General features: G+C 39.3%; 1 protein-coding gene across 1 annotated transcript in view; it reads right to left on the reverse strand.

Moving 5' to 3' along the window:
* The window catches only part of tenm3 (teneurin transmembrane protein 3), a 169,140-nt gene that overhangs the window by 96,322 nt on the left and 61,549 nt on the right, over positions 1–11,269 (reverse strand). Inside the window, exons 4-5 of the mRNA XM_080030178.1 lie at positions 2,242–2,415; positions 1,727–1,791 (exon numbers count right to left, since the gene is read on the reverse strand). Of these exons, the coding sequence (XP_079886304.1) occupies positions 1,727–1,791; positions 2,242–2,415 (239 nt within the window). The remainder of the gene's footprint in view (positions 1–1,726; positions 1,792–2,241; positions 2,416–11,269) is intronic.

An 11,269-nucleotide genomic window follows, 5' to 3' on the forward strand; every position in this document is an offset into this window, starting at 1 on the left:
CAGATGCTTCCAATGAAAAAATAAAAAAATAACATATTTCTAACAATGCTGCCTGAGGCAGCTTTTGATGCAGTACACACACACACACACACACACACACACACACACACACACACACACACACACACACACACACACACACACACACACACACACACACACACACACACACACGCACACACTCACATACAAAATAGCCTAAGGCAAGAAAGATCTCAATGTCCAAGGACCATCTGAGCTCCAATCATAATTGTGTCTTGTTCATTGAGGGAATGGATGACCTTTAGATAAAATACCACTCGTCCTCCCCTCTGACTCTTTTGTTCTACCCTTCCTCCCTCTCTCTCTCTCTCTCTCTCTCTCTCTCTCTCTCTCTCTCTCTCTCTCTCTCTCTCTCTCTCTCTCTCTCTCTCTGGGTTTTTAAAAAAGAAAATATCACTCGCACATAATCTAACAAGGAGCAAACGGCCCTGACAGTTTTAAAGCTGAAGTGTTCTCAAAGACTACAGCTGTAAATGCTAGGCCTCTATTGGGAATGTACAGGGCTAATATTACTTGTTTTTCTTCTTTAAGTGAAAGCCTGCAGTTAAATATATGGTTGGGCTCGTTCCCACGCTTCAAAATGAAATTCCTAGTTAAAACAGTCAAATGTGAACACCCAGAAACAATGCATATTCAACAGTGTGAACTTACTCCCCACACCCCATGGGACAGTTGCCCCTGCTTTAATGCTATTCAAAACGCCAGGGGCGAGGTCAGCCAAGGTTTAACACACAAAATGACTGAATATGAGTTCACATTCAAATGAGCCACTAAAGTGTTAACAACACAGCCATTTCAATCAAAAGTCATTCTAACTGTATGACATCAATATGGATGTTGTAATGGCAGAAATTCTGTCAAACAGGGAGGTTTTCACAAATGTCTGAAAAGTCAAAAGAACAAAGAAAACTAGCGGAAATAAATTTGAAATCTTGTCCAGATCCATGATCCATTTCCTATAAGGCCACATTTCACCACTGGCTCAGTCAGGTTCATGTAACGCTAAACACACCTGACAACAAACCATTTGAGTTATTAGACTGTAGATATTCTTGCTTTTCGTCAGCACCTTGGAAGAAAAGATGGGCTTTCCAAGACGCATTCCTGTTCAGTTTGATGAAGGCCTGTCATCACTATTACTGTGGCTCCTTCTGATGAAGACAATGATTAAGGTCTTATTGTTCTTACAGGAGAGAAAAAAAAATACTCTAGTGTAAAAATTCCTGAGGGAATAGATTGCGAACACATATTAAAACCATGTTTCCAAGGTGGATTACAGCTATGGCTTACTGTAAAAATATGCCTGACATATTAGCTTACACGTTACGTCTTATAGCACACAGCAGGGGAGAGAGAGAGAGACAGAGAGAGAGAGAGAGAGAGAGAGGAATAAGGCCTGGAGAAAGGAAAAGCCAGGCAGTGCTGATATCTATTTGGCTCATGAAAATGAAAAGCAACGGATGCAGCAGCTAGAGTACAAGCACGGCTGATACACAGAGAGATAAACCAAGCCGGACAAGATGGGAAGAGATATGAGGTGGAAACTACAGTAACCTTTCACACTAATCTGGAGGCATACATTCACAGCACTGATTTGGAAATGTGTGTGTGTGTGTGCGTGTGCGTGTGCGTGTGCGCGTGTGCGTGTGTGTGTGCGTGTGTGTGTGTGTGTGTGTGGTCTTACCTATGCAGTAGCAGAGCAGCACAGAGAGCAGTACAGACAGACCTACTGCACTGAGGGCTGTACACCTGAGGAAGTAAACAAACAAACAAACAAACATATTGTTGTTGTGTTACTGTCACCTGTTCAGTAATGTATAACAGAGAAACATCCTCCAAATGTATTGTTGCCGCTTTGCAATTGTTTAATTGTAGAAGAGTGATCGACTTCCACGATATACTCTATTGGCAAATCACTATAATGTCCACATGACGGCCCTTTTAATAGGGCACACTCACATTATGCATACTCCTATACTAAAATATCCACTCTCCACATGTTTGATTAACACTCTTAAACACCTATGTGATTATACACTTTTCAGAACCCTTGTAGAATGATTTATTTTTCTCACTAAATGACAGCTGGAGTGTCTAGAGGAGAGAGTTAAAAAAAAAAAGCCCTTGAAATAATGGCTGACAATGATGACAGTGTATATACAGTGATCAGCCCACTTCTCCCTGCTGCGACCCCCTCACCTCCAGGAGCAGTACTTGGAGGACTTGTTGAACTTGAAGGCCGAGCGGGACAGTGTGTTCCTGGGCAGCGGTCTGGTGGGCGGGGAGTACACCGAGCCCGTTGCCATGGTGTAGCCAGGGGTTGCCGTGGAGAAGAGGGGTGTGGTTCCCGTACCTGTCTTAAAGAGGAAGTGCCTGAAGGAACAGAGACAGAGAGAGAGAGAGAGAGAGAGAGAGATAAGTGGATCATTAGTTATGTGTAGTGTGACACGTGTACATGGTTAAGCCCTTTGTCTTAATGATCTATCCAGCACAGATGGACTGAGTGTGGTAGATAGAACAGTTTCACATTGATTAAGACTAGTCCTGGACTAAATGGATTTTTGAATGGAGATTGTCCATTGAAAATACAATTTAGTCCAGGACTAGGCTTAATCCATGTCTGTGAAACTGGCCCTGAGTTTACTGAAGCTCAGATGTTCATAAAAAGTTTTGCTTTATTAGCGCATTTTATGACATGATATGATATGTGGTTATTATATTATTCCCTTTAGTTTTGTACTGACATCAGAAAAGTTTTATGTATAAATATAGCATCATATCAATAATACTAAAACAACACTGCAATACATACTGATACTGTGAACAGTTATCTGTTAGTGCAATCTGTATTTTTATATAGTTGTATGTACAAACACTGGCAACATCTTAGTTGATAAGCTAGTGGTATGAATGCTGTGGATGTCTGTGTTTAATGCACCTTAAGAAGGAGAAGCACATTTACATTATATAATGGAAATAAAGGCTTCTATTCCATAAGCAACATACACTAGACACATTGGGTTCTACTAGTTAAGACATAAACATTGTACGTACATATTTTGTAGAAAAACACCCACCACCTGTAAATATAATTGATCCTGCATTCTGTTTAAAAAAAAAAACTCTCTCTCTGTCTCTTCTTAGACTTGACATGTTATCACTGCACTGCAACCTGACAACCAAGGGCCAATAGATTATATAAATGATTACATACGGCTGTCCTCATGAAATAACAGTTATTTCTACTTCCCGTCCGTGGAGAAAAAAAACCCTGGCACATACATGTAAGGCTCAGCAATTACCGAGGTCACAAAGTCTAATTAATGACAGAGGCCCGGCTAACCAGCCGCTGTAATTACAATCAGACAGCTCTGTAACAAGGCTCTCTGATTAACAATTAGTAGCTATTATAGCAAGGGTACTTCAATTAATACCTGCCTTTAGGCACACTGAGGAGAGAGAGAGAGAGGAAAGACAGAAAAGGGAGAGCGACACTGAGTATAACTGTGTGTTATATGTCAGAGCAAGCACTTACTCAGCACATGCTTGAAGTATTTAATAGAAAGCATATGAGGCACTCAGTGCACACCCAAACAATAACCAACCGCAAGAAGAATATATGCTAAATTTCACATGAAATAAGTTCAGCTATGTTCCACGTCTGCACACAGTCAATATAAATATGATTTCTCTTCTGATTGCTAATAAAATACAGGATTTTAAGACTATTCAGTAATCTGATATGAGCCGCTTTCTATTTGATAAAACACTGATCACCTGTTAAATGTGGGAGGAAGCTCATTAGTTGTGACTCTAAGTGGAGGGCTGTGAATGAGTTAGATAGTGGGCTGATGGTTCACGTTCCTGGCCTAACGCTTCACTGTTAGCAAAGTGCCATGTCTGTCTGTGTGGAGGGGGGATGAGAAAGTGCCTCATGCTTTCATTCAGAGTAAGAGAGAGTCAGAGGTCCACCACTCAGCTACACACCTCTGCATGTTTTGTTTTCACAGGTGTATATAATAAAAGGCATGACATAGTTGTCTTTGCTGCGGGATATGATAATAGATAATAAAACAAGGTGTGTGTGTGTGTGTGTGTGTGTGTGTGTGTTACAAAAACATGTACGCAACTCAATGGTTCTGATTATGTAAAATGACATGATGAAAGTGGACAGGCAGCTGAGAAAGAATGAAGAGAAATGTATAGAACAATGTATACTGTATAGATGTTTCTCTTTGAAATATCAACTTACCCTGTGTTTTCTCTCTTCATTGAGAAAGCGAAAAGTCAACCAAAGCTCAGCTATTATTTTGTAATATTTGTATTATTTGTAATGGTAATAGTCGTACCAATAAAGCAATTGAGAGAGAGAGATAACGAGAGAGATAGAGAGATAGGGAGAGAGAGAGGAGAGGGAGAGAGAGAATAAAGGACTATTTAAAAATGTAATAATCACATTAAATAATCGTGTTAAATCCCCCTGCAGCACATTGTCAACAGTGCAACTGGGCGATATAAATACATCTACTTGATATCCATCAGACACTTGCTATCACTGATATCAGCTTAATTAAAATAAAGTCATCCTAACACAGTGTGACAGTGTGTGCTCTCTTTTCTACTGAGATGATTTCTCTCTTGCTTTCATCTTGGCTTTTCTATTTTTGCCGCTCTCTCCTGCCTTTTATCACCGACATCAATTTCATCTCGGTAACTTAAGAAGTTGTAATTATCTCGGGCTGTGAAGCTGAACACTTGGAAACAACATGGAACTCCCCAACACACAAAAACATACCTACAGTACACAGCTGCACATGTCATTTTAACCAAGCACATACAACACAATATGGCTTTATGGGAGTACACGGGCATGATTTGGAAACCTGCAGTCCTATGCCTGCTTGCAGTAATTCATGCTAAGAAAGCCGGCAATGATGAAATCTATTCTATACATTTTCACGTTCAGCTCTTCTTCATCTTTTTCTATTGTACCCCAAAAAACACAATCAAATTCATTATAGTACTCTAAAATCAGACTACTTTGAACACCATCTGACACAAAGTGAAACTGCAGTTACAAGTACTCTCATATAATGAGGCTACATGGGTTTGTCTAATACTTTGCGTCTGATTAGTTGATCTGTAAATGCACAACTGCAATCTGTCTGTATCTATCTATCTATCTATCTATCTATCTATCTATCTATCTATCTATCTATCTATCTATCTATCTATCTATCTATCTATCTATCTATCTATCTATCTATCTATCTATCTATCTATCTATCTATCTATCTATCTATCTATCTATCTACTTTTTTCCCACAATGGTTTACATTCTGTTTGACCGCAATCCGATACTTTGTGAGTTCACAGCACTCACTTGTTTAAAATCTTTAGATTTATTGTGCATGAACAGTGGAAAGCCCCATGGCAGTAAATCAGCAGCATTGATCAAAGAGCATCAGTCCTGCTATTTCACTCATCCCCACTGAGCAACCTTCTAGTCATATCCATCCCGCTGGAGTTGGCAGTTAGACAGGGCTTCTTGTGGGATTTAGAGACATGAGTTTTTCATGGACATTCAGTATCCCAGGACTGGGGCTCTCTAAACACACACATGCACGCACGCATGCATGCACGCACGCACCGACACACACACACACACCCACACACACACACACACACTTGTCTGAATGTGTATTATGGGTGCAAGTCAATTACAAGCAGACATACAGAGCGAGGGGTAATCCAGTGTGAAATGACTGTAACCACACAGTGCACACATAGCTGACAGAGACATGTTGTCAACCATAACTGATCTGTTGCTCCAACAACAACAATGCAAACACACACACACACAAATGCACTATACTATTCTACACCGTGCATTTACATAACATTAATACTATTTACATTATGCCTTTAATTGTCAAAAAAATAGGGGGTGAAAAGGCTGTGTGTGTGTGTGTGTGTGTGTGTGTGTGTGTGCGTGCGTGCATGTGTGTGTGTGTGTGTGACTGCGTGTGTGCGTGCATGTGTGTGTGTGTGTGTGTGCATGTGTGTGTGTGTGTGTGTGTGTGTGTGTCTGTGGGTGAATGCGTGCGTGTGTGTGTGATTAAGTGTGACATAACGTAACAAAAGCCAAAACAAAGACAGGTCACCAGCAGGAAAGGACTGTAACTAATGTGTGGCTAGTGGATGTCATTTATACTGTAGCTGGCACCGCTAACATTATGTAACATAATAGGCCAATGAACCACGCTCTGTCCCGTTCATTCCCACGCACTAGAATGAGTGTGTGGGATAAAAGAAAATGTTTAAATTACAATTCCTTATTCTTTCAGCTTTGCTTTGTACTATGCAAACGGGTGCTTATGTCTGTCGGCCATCGTCCATAAATGTACTGTCAAGAGAACAGTGATTTTATGAACAATGATTTTACAATTTTGAAATATATTTGAAGAATTAGTTTTCCTACTTTTGCATTTCTGTGTGTGTGTGTGGAAAGTAAAACAATGTGTGCATGTCAATCCCTTCTATACCCCATATCATCTCTGTCTCTCTCTCTCTCCACACTATCAATAAAAGCATTTGAACAATCTCTAAGTAATCAAGACATAAGGGCAAGGGTCACTATTTTCATAGACTATTTTGACAGAATATCTATAAATCAGCAGTGTGTATGTATGTCATTGATATCAACACCTGTTCAATCCAGGGACCAGTTGTGTTGGGTGTTTCTTGACACAACAGGTGCATGCATGAATCTGTGTGTGTGTTTGATTGTGCGAGGCTTTCAGAGTGTGTGTATGTCATTGGAGGGATTAGCACCTCCAAATGAGAACAGTCACATCTCACCCTCTTACTCCTTTCATCTCCTAGCTAAACACTACATGTCCCTTGCACCCTTGCACCCCTGCATCACTGTGTCCCTCTGTCTCTCCTTCTATGTGTACTCACACAATCAGCATAGCTACAAATTCAACTTTCAAAGCCACGTGGAGCCAAAACTGAATTCAAATATGCGTCAAAGCTAACTAACCCTTTATTCATTAACTTACTATTCACTTTGAAAGAAAATATTTAGAAAAAAAAGACATCTAGGTTATACAAGTGCAAGAGTGTACATGTTGTCTTAGAGGGCATATAGTGGGGGATATTCTATCTGTGTAATGGCCATAGACTGGAAGCAAGACGTTTACTGATTTTGCTACATTGTTGAGATGATATTCCATAGATTATTGTTTCAAACACAATATGATATAAAATACATATATACTGTATATATATACGTAGTGACATAACAGAGCCACGTGGGAAATAAATAAAATAGTAATATCTATAAAGCCTTTTTTTGCAGCAGCTGGTGTGATCATGGTTACTCAGAGTAAGGTCCTGGGTTAAACCTATAGCCTCAACTCACTGATATACTAATCCCAGCATTCTTCAGGTTTAGCCAGCTGTTCATGTGCTGTGGAATGGCGTTATGATGAAGAAGAAATACAGAGAATATTTGGAATGTATTTTGTTTGTCTGTTTGTCTGTCTGTCTGTCTGTCTGTCTGTCTGTTTGTTTGTTTGTTTGTTTATGTGTTTGTTTGTTTGTTTGTTTGTTTGTTTGTTTGTTTGTTTTGTTTGAACCAACACACACACACACAAAGCAGTGCTTCCTGTGATCCGACAGGTACATGGCCCTCTAGTCAAGTATCGGACAAGTAGAACACAGCACTAAAACCAACAGGAAAATAAATACTAATATTAGTGTGGTGTGTGTGTGTGTGTGTGTGTGTGTGTGTGTGTGTGTGGGTGTGTGTGTGTGTGTGTGTTTAAGCACTCCAATGATATTCTCTGGGCTGTAAACATTTCTGAGATATTTTATTTGTAAATCCACTCACAGAGCCACGTACGCCCACAGCCTGGGTTATAGAGCCAGACAGGCTGCGTGGTGTTTTTTTTTCTTTGTGTGTGTGTGTGTGTGTGTGTGTGTGTGTGTGTGTGTGTGTGTGTGTGTGTGTGAAAGACACCGAGAGAGAACAGTGTATAGGGGTAAAGGTATGTGGCAGTTGGTGAGTGTTTTGACTGCGGGAGATTTATAGTGCCTATATGACACCTTGGCTGTCTACACACATACTCTCGTCTCTCTCTCTCTCTCACACAGACACACACACACGCAGACACACACACACATACACACACACAGACACACACACACACACTCACAGTTATCTGATAGCATGTCATGTGACAGGTATGTTGAGCAGATAAACAGCCAGTGTTTGAATAGAACATGAAACCCGGATTAGGCTGATCCATGGGAGTGATACTGATCCTTTCACATTGGTCCAGTCATTGTGACAAAACTCTGAAATGAAGATCATGAAGCAGTCTCAATTCAGATCAGATGAGTGCTACATGGGTTGTGTAGTTAGACAGATAGATAGAAAACAATACAATTGTATGGGACCATCTGCCTGTACCATTGTCTAATAAATCTTGGCATCACCATTCATTTCCAAACTTTGACTGACTGATGTTGTTCTATCCTTTGACATATCAAGACGTTTTGAGGGCTAAGGTTTTGAGGGAGCAATGCTGAATGAAGTGTTGACTGTGAACACTGACTTGCTGATGAAATATTCAAGTCTACTCTTCTAAAAGACATCTGGACGTGTGTGTACTTGACAGATTGACACAGGTTTCAACTCAGAGTTTAAGGCCAAAGATGTGATGAAACCTGAGTGAGAAGGAGAGGCCTAATATGGGAATACAATGTGATTGATGTAGAGAGGGGCACTGGACCATCAACTGCCTGGATATATCTGAGACATTCTGGAACTACAGACAGGTCGACCCACAGATGAACTGATGACTAATAATCCATACGCTTTGACACTAGATCCAATCTTGTAATACTTTCTCTATCTTTTCTGATCTTTGAAGGAGTCCAGGGTCATGCTTCTATCTATACATTTTGCAATATAAATAAGTGCTAAGTACTATCATACTATACTGTATTTTTTTTTTACTTCAAACACACAGATAACTACGGAGTTAAGAGAATTAGGGCCACACGTAAATACAATCATATGAAAAAGTTTGGGAACCCCTCTCAGCCGGCATTATAATTGACTCTGCTTTCACAAAAAAAATATAAAAGTGGTATGTTTTTAATTTACCAGGAACAGCTAAGTACTGGGATGTTTTCCAAACAAAGATTTTTTGAAAAGCAGTATTTGGTTGTATGAAATAAAATAAAATGTGAAAAACTGGCTGTGCAAAAATATGGGAACCCTTGTGGTTTTGTTGATTTTAATGCCTGTAACAGCATGTAAAACTGATGATTTTAAACACAAAGTTGGTTGGATTATGTTGTTAAGCCTTGAACCTCATAGAATTGTCTGTTTAATCATGAGAAAATGTATTGTAGGTGCCTAAATGCAAGTTGCACTTCTCTTTGACTCTCTGCTGAAGTGAGACAGAATGGGATCATCAAAACAGCTCCCAAAAGATCTGAAAAACAAAGATTGTTCATTGTCATGGTTTAGGGGAAGGCTACAAGAAGCTTTCCCAAAGGTTTCAATTGTCAATTTCTACTGTAAGGAACGTTGTCAGGGAATGGAAGGACACAGGCACAGTTGCAGTTAAACCCAGGTCTAGCAGACCAAGAAAAGTACAAGAGCGGCATATGCGGCGGATTGTGAGAATGGTTGCACACAACCCAAAGATCACCTCCAAAGACCTGCAAGAACATCTGGCTGCAGATTGTGTATCTGTACATGGTTCTACAATTCAGTGCAATTTGCACCAAAACATCTTTTTGGCCGGGTGATGAGAAGGAAGCCCTTTCTGCGCCCACGCCACAGATACAGTTGCATGGAGTATGCAAAAGGTCATTTAGACAAGCCAGCTTCATATTGGAAGAAAATGCTTTGGACTGATGAGACAAAAATTAAGTTATTTGGTCTTTATAAAAAGCAGATGTTTTGGTGCAAATTGCGCTGAATTGTTAAACGATGTACAGATGCACCATCTGCAGCCAGATGTTCTTGCAGGTCTTTGGAGGTGATCTGTGGGTTGTGTGCAACCATTCTCACAATCCTCCACCTATGCCGCTCCTGTTTTTTTATTGGTCTGCCATGCCTGGGTTTAACTGCCACTATGCCTGTGTCCTTCCATTTCCTGACAACGTTCCCTACAGTCGAAATTGACAATTGAAACCTTTGGGAAAGCTTCTTGTAGCCTTCCCCTAAACCATGACAATGAACAATCTTTGTTTTTCAGATCTTTTGGGAGCTGTTTTGATGATCCCATTCTGTCTCACTTCAGCAGAGAGTCAAAGAGAAGTGCAACTTGCATTTAGGCACCTAAAATACATTTTCTCATGATTAAACAGACATTTCTATGAGGTTCAAGGATTAACAACATAATCCAACCAAGTTTGTGTTTAAAGTCATCAGTTTTACATGCTGTTACAGGCATTAAAATCAACAAAAACACAAGGGTACCCACATTTTTGCACAGCCAGTTTTTCACATTTTATTTTATTTCATACAACCAAATACTGCTTTTCAAAAAATCTTTGTTTGGAAAACATCCCAGTACTTAGCTGTTCCTGGTAAATTAAAGACATACCACTTTTATATTTTTTTTGTGAAAGCAGAGTCAATTATAATGCCGGCTGAGAGGGGTTCCCAAACCTTTTCATATGACTGTATAATAAAATAAGTTCTGACTTTATTCTCAGAATTCCAACTTTAAAGTCTATGGAATTCTGAGGAAAAAAGTAGGATTCTGAGTAAAGGTCAAGTATTTTGATTTTCATTCATTTTGTGTCGTCACCAAAATCCTTAAAATAAAGATGAATATAATGTATAAAGTTCTAAAAAATTAAGTTGGGGAAAAATACATTCATGTTATTTTTAATATACCAATTCTCAAGTAGGTAAAATGGCCTTAGGAGGCTATTAAGGTGGCACATTTTATTATCTTAAACAGCTAAAAAATAAAAATAAGATAAAAATAAAATAAAGAGTATTGCTCATTCTTGACATCAACCACACAAAATGTAGTTTGCTTTTAATTTTTTTGTTTTGTGTTTTTACATTTAAAAAAATCTAGTGAGATCATGTAAAGCAACTGGCATTTAAATTGTTAAAAGCTCTAAAATAAAGATGAATGTGGTTTGAGGACTGAATTTGAAAAAGAAAGTAATACAACGTAAAATG

This window comes from Ammodytes marinus (genome assembly GCF_949987685.1).
Source record: "Ammodytes marinus genome assembly, chromosome: 6".
NCBI classification, from domain to species: Eukaryota; Metazoa; Chordata; class Actinopteri; order Uranoscopiformes; family Ammodytidae; genus Ammodytes; species Ammodytes marinus.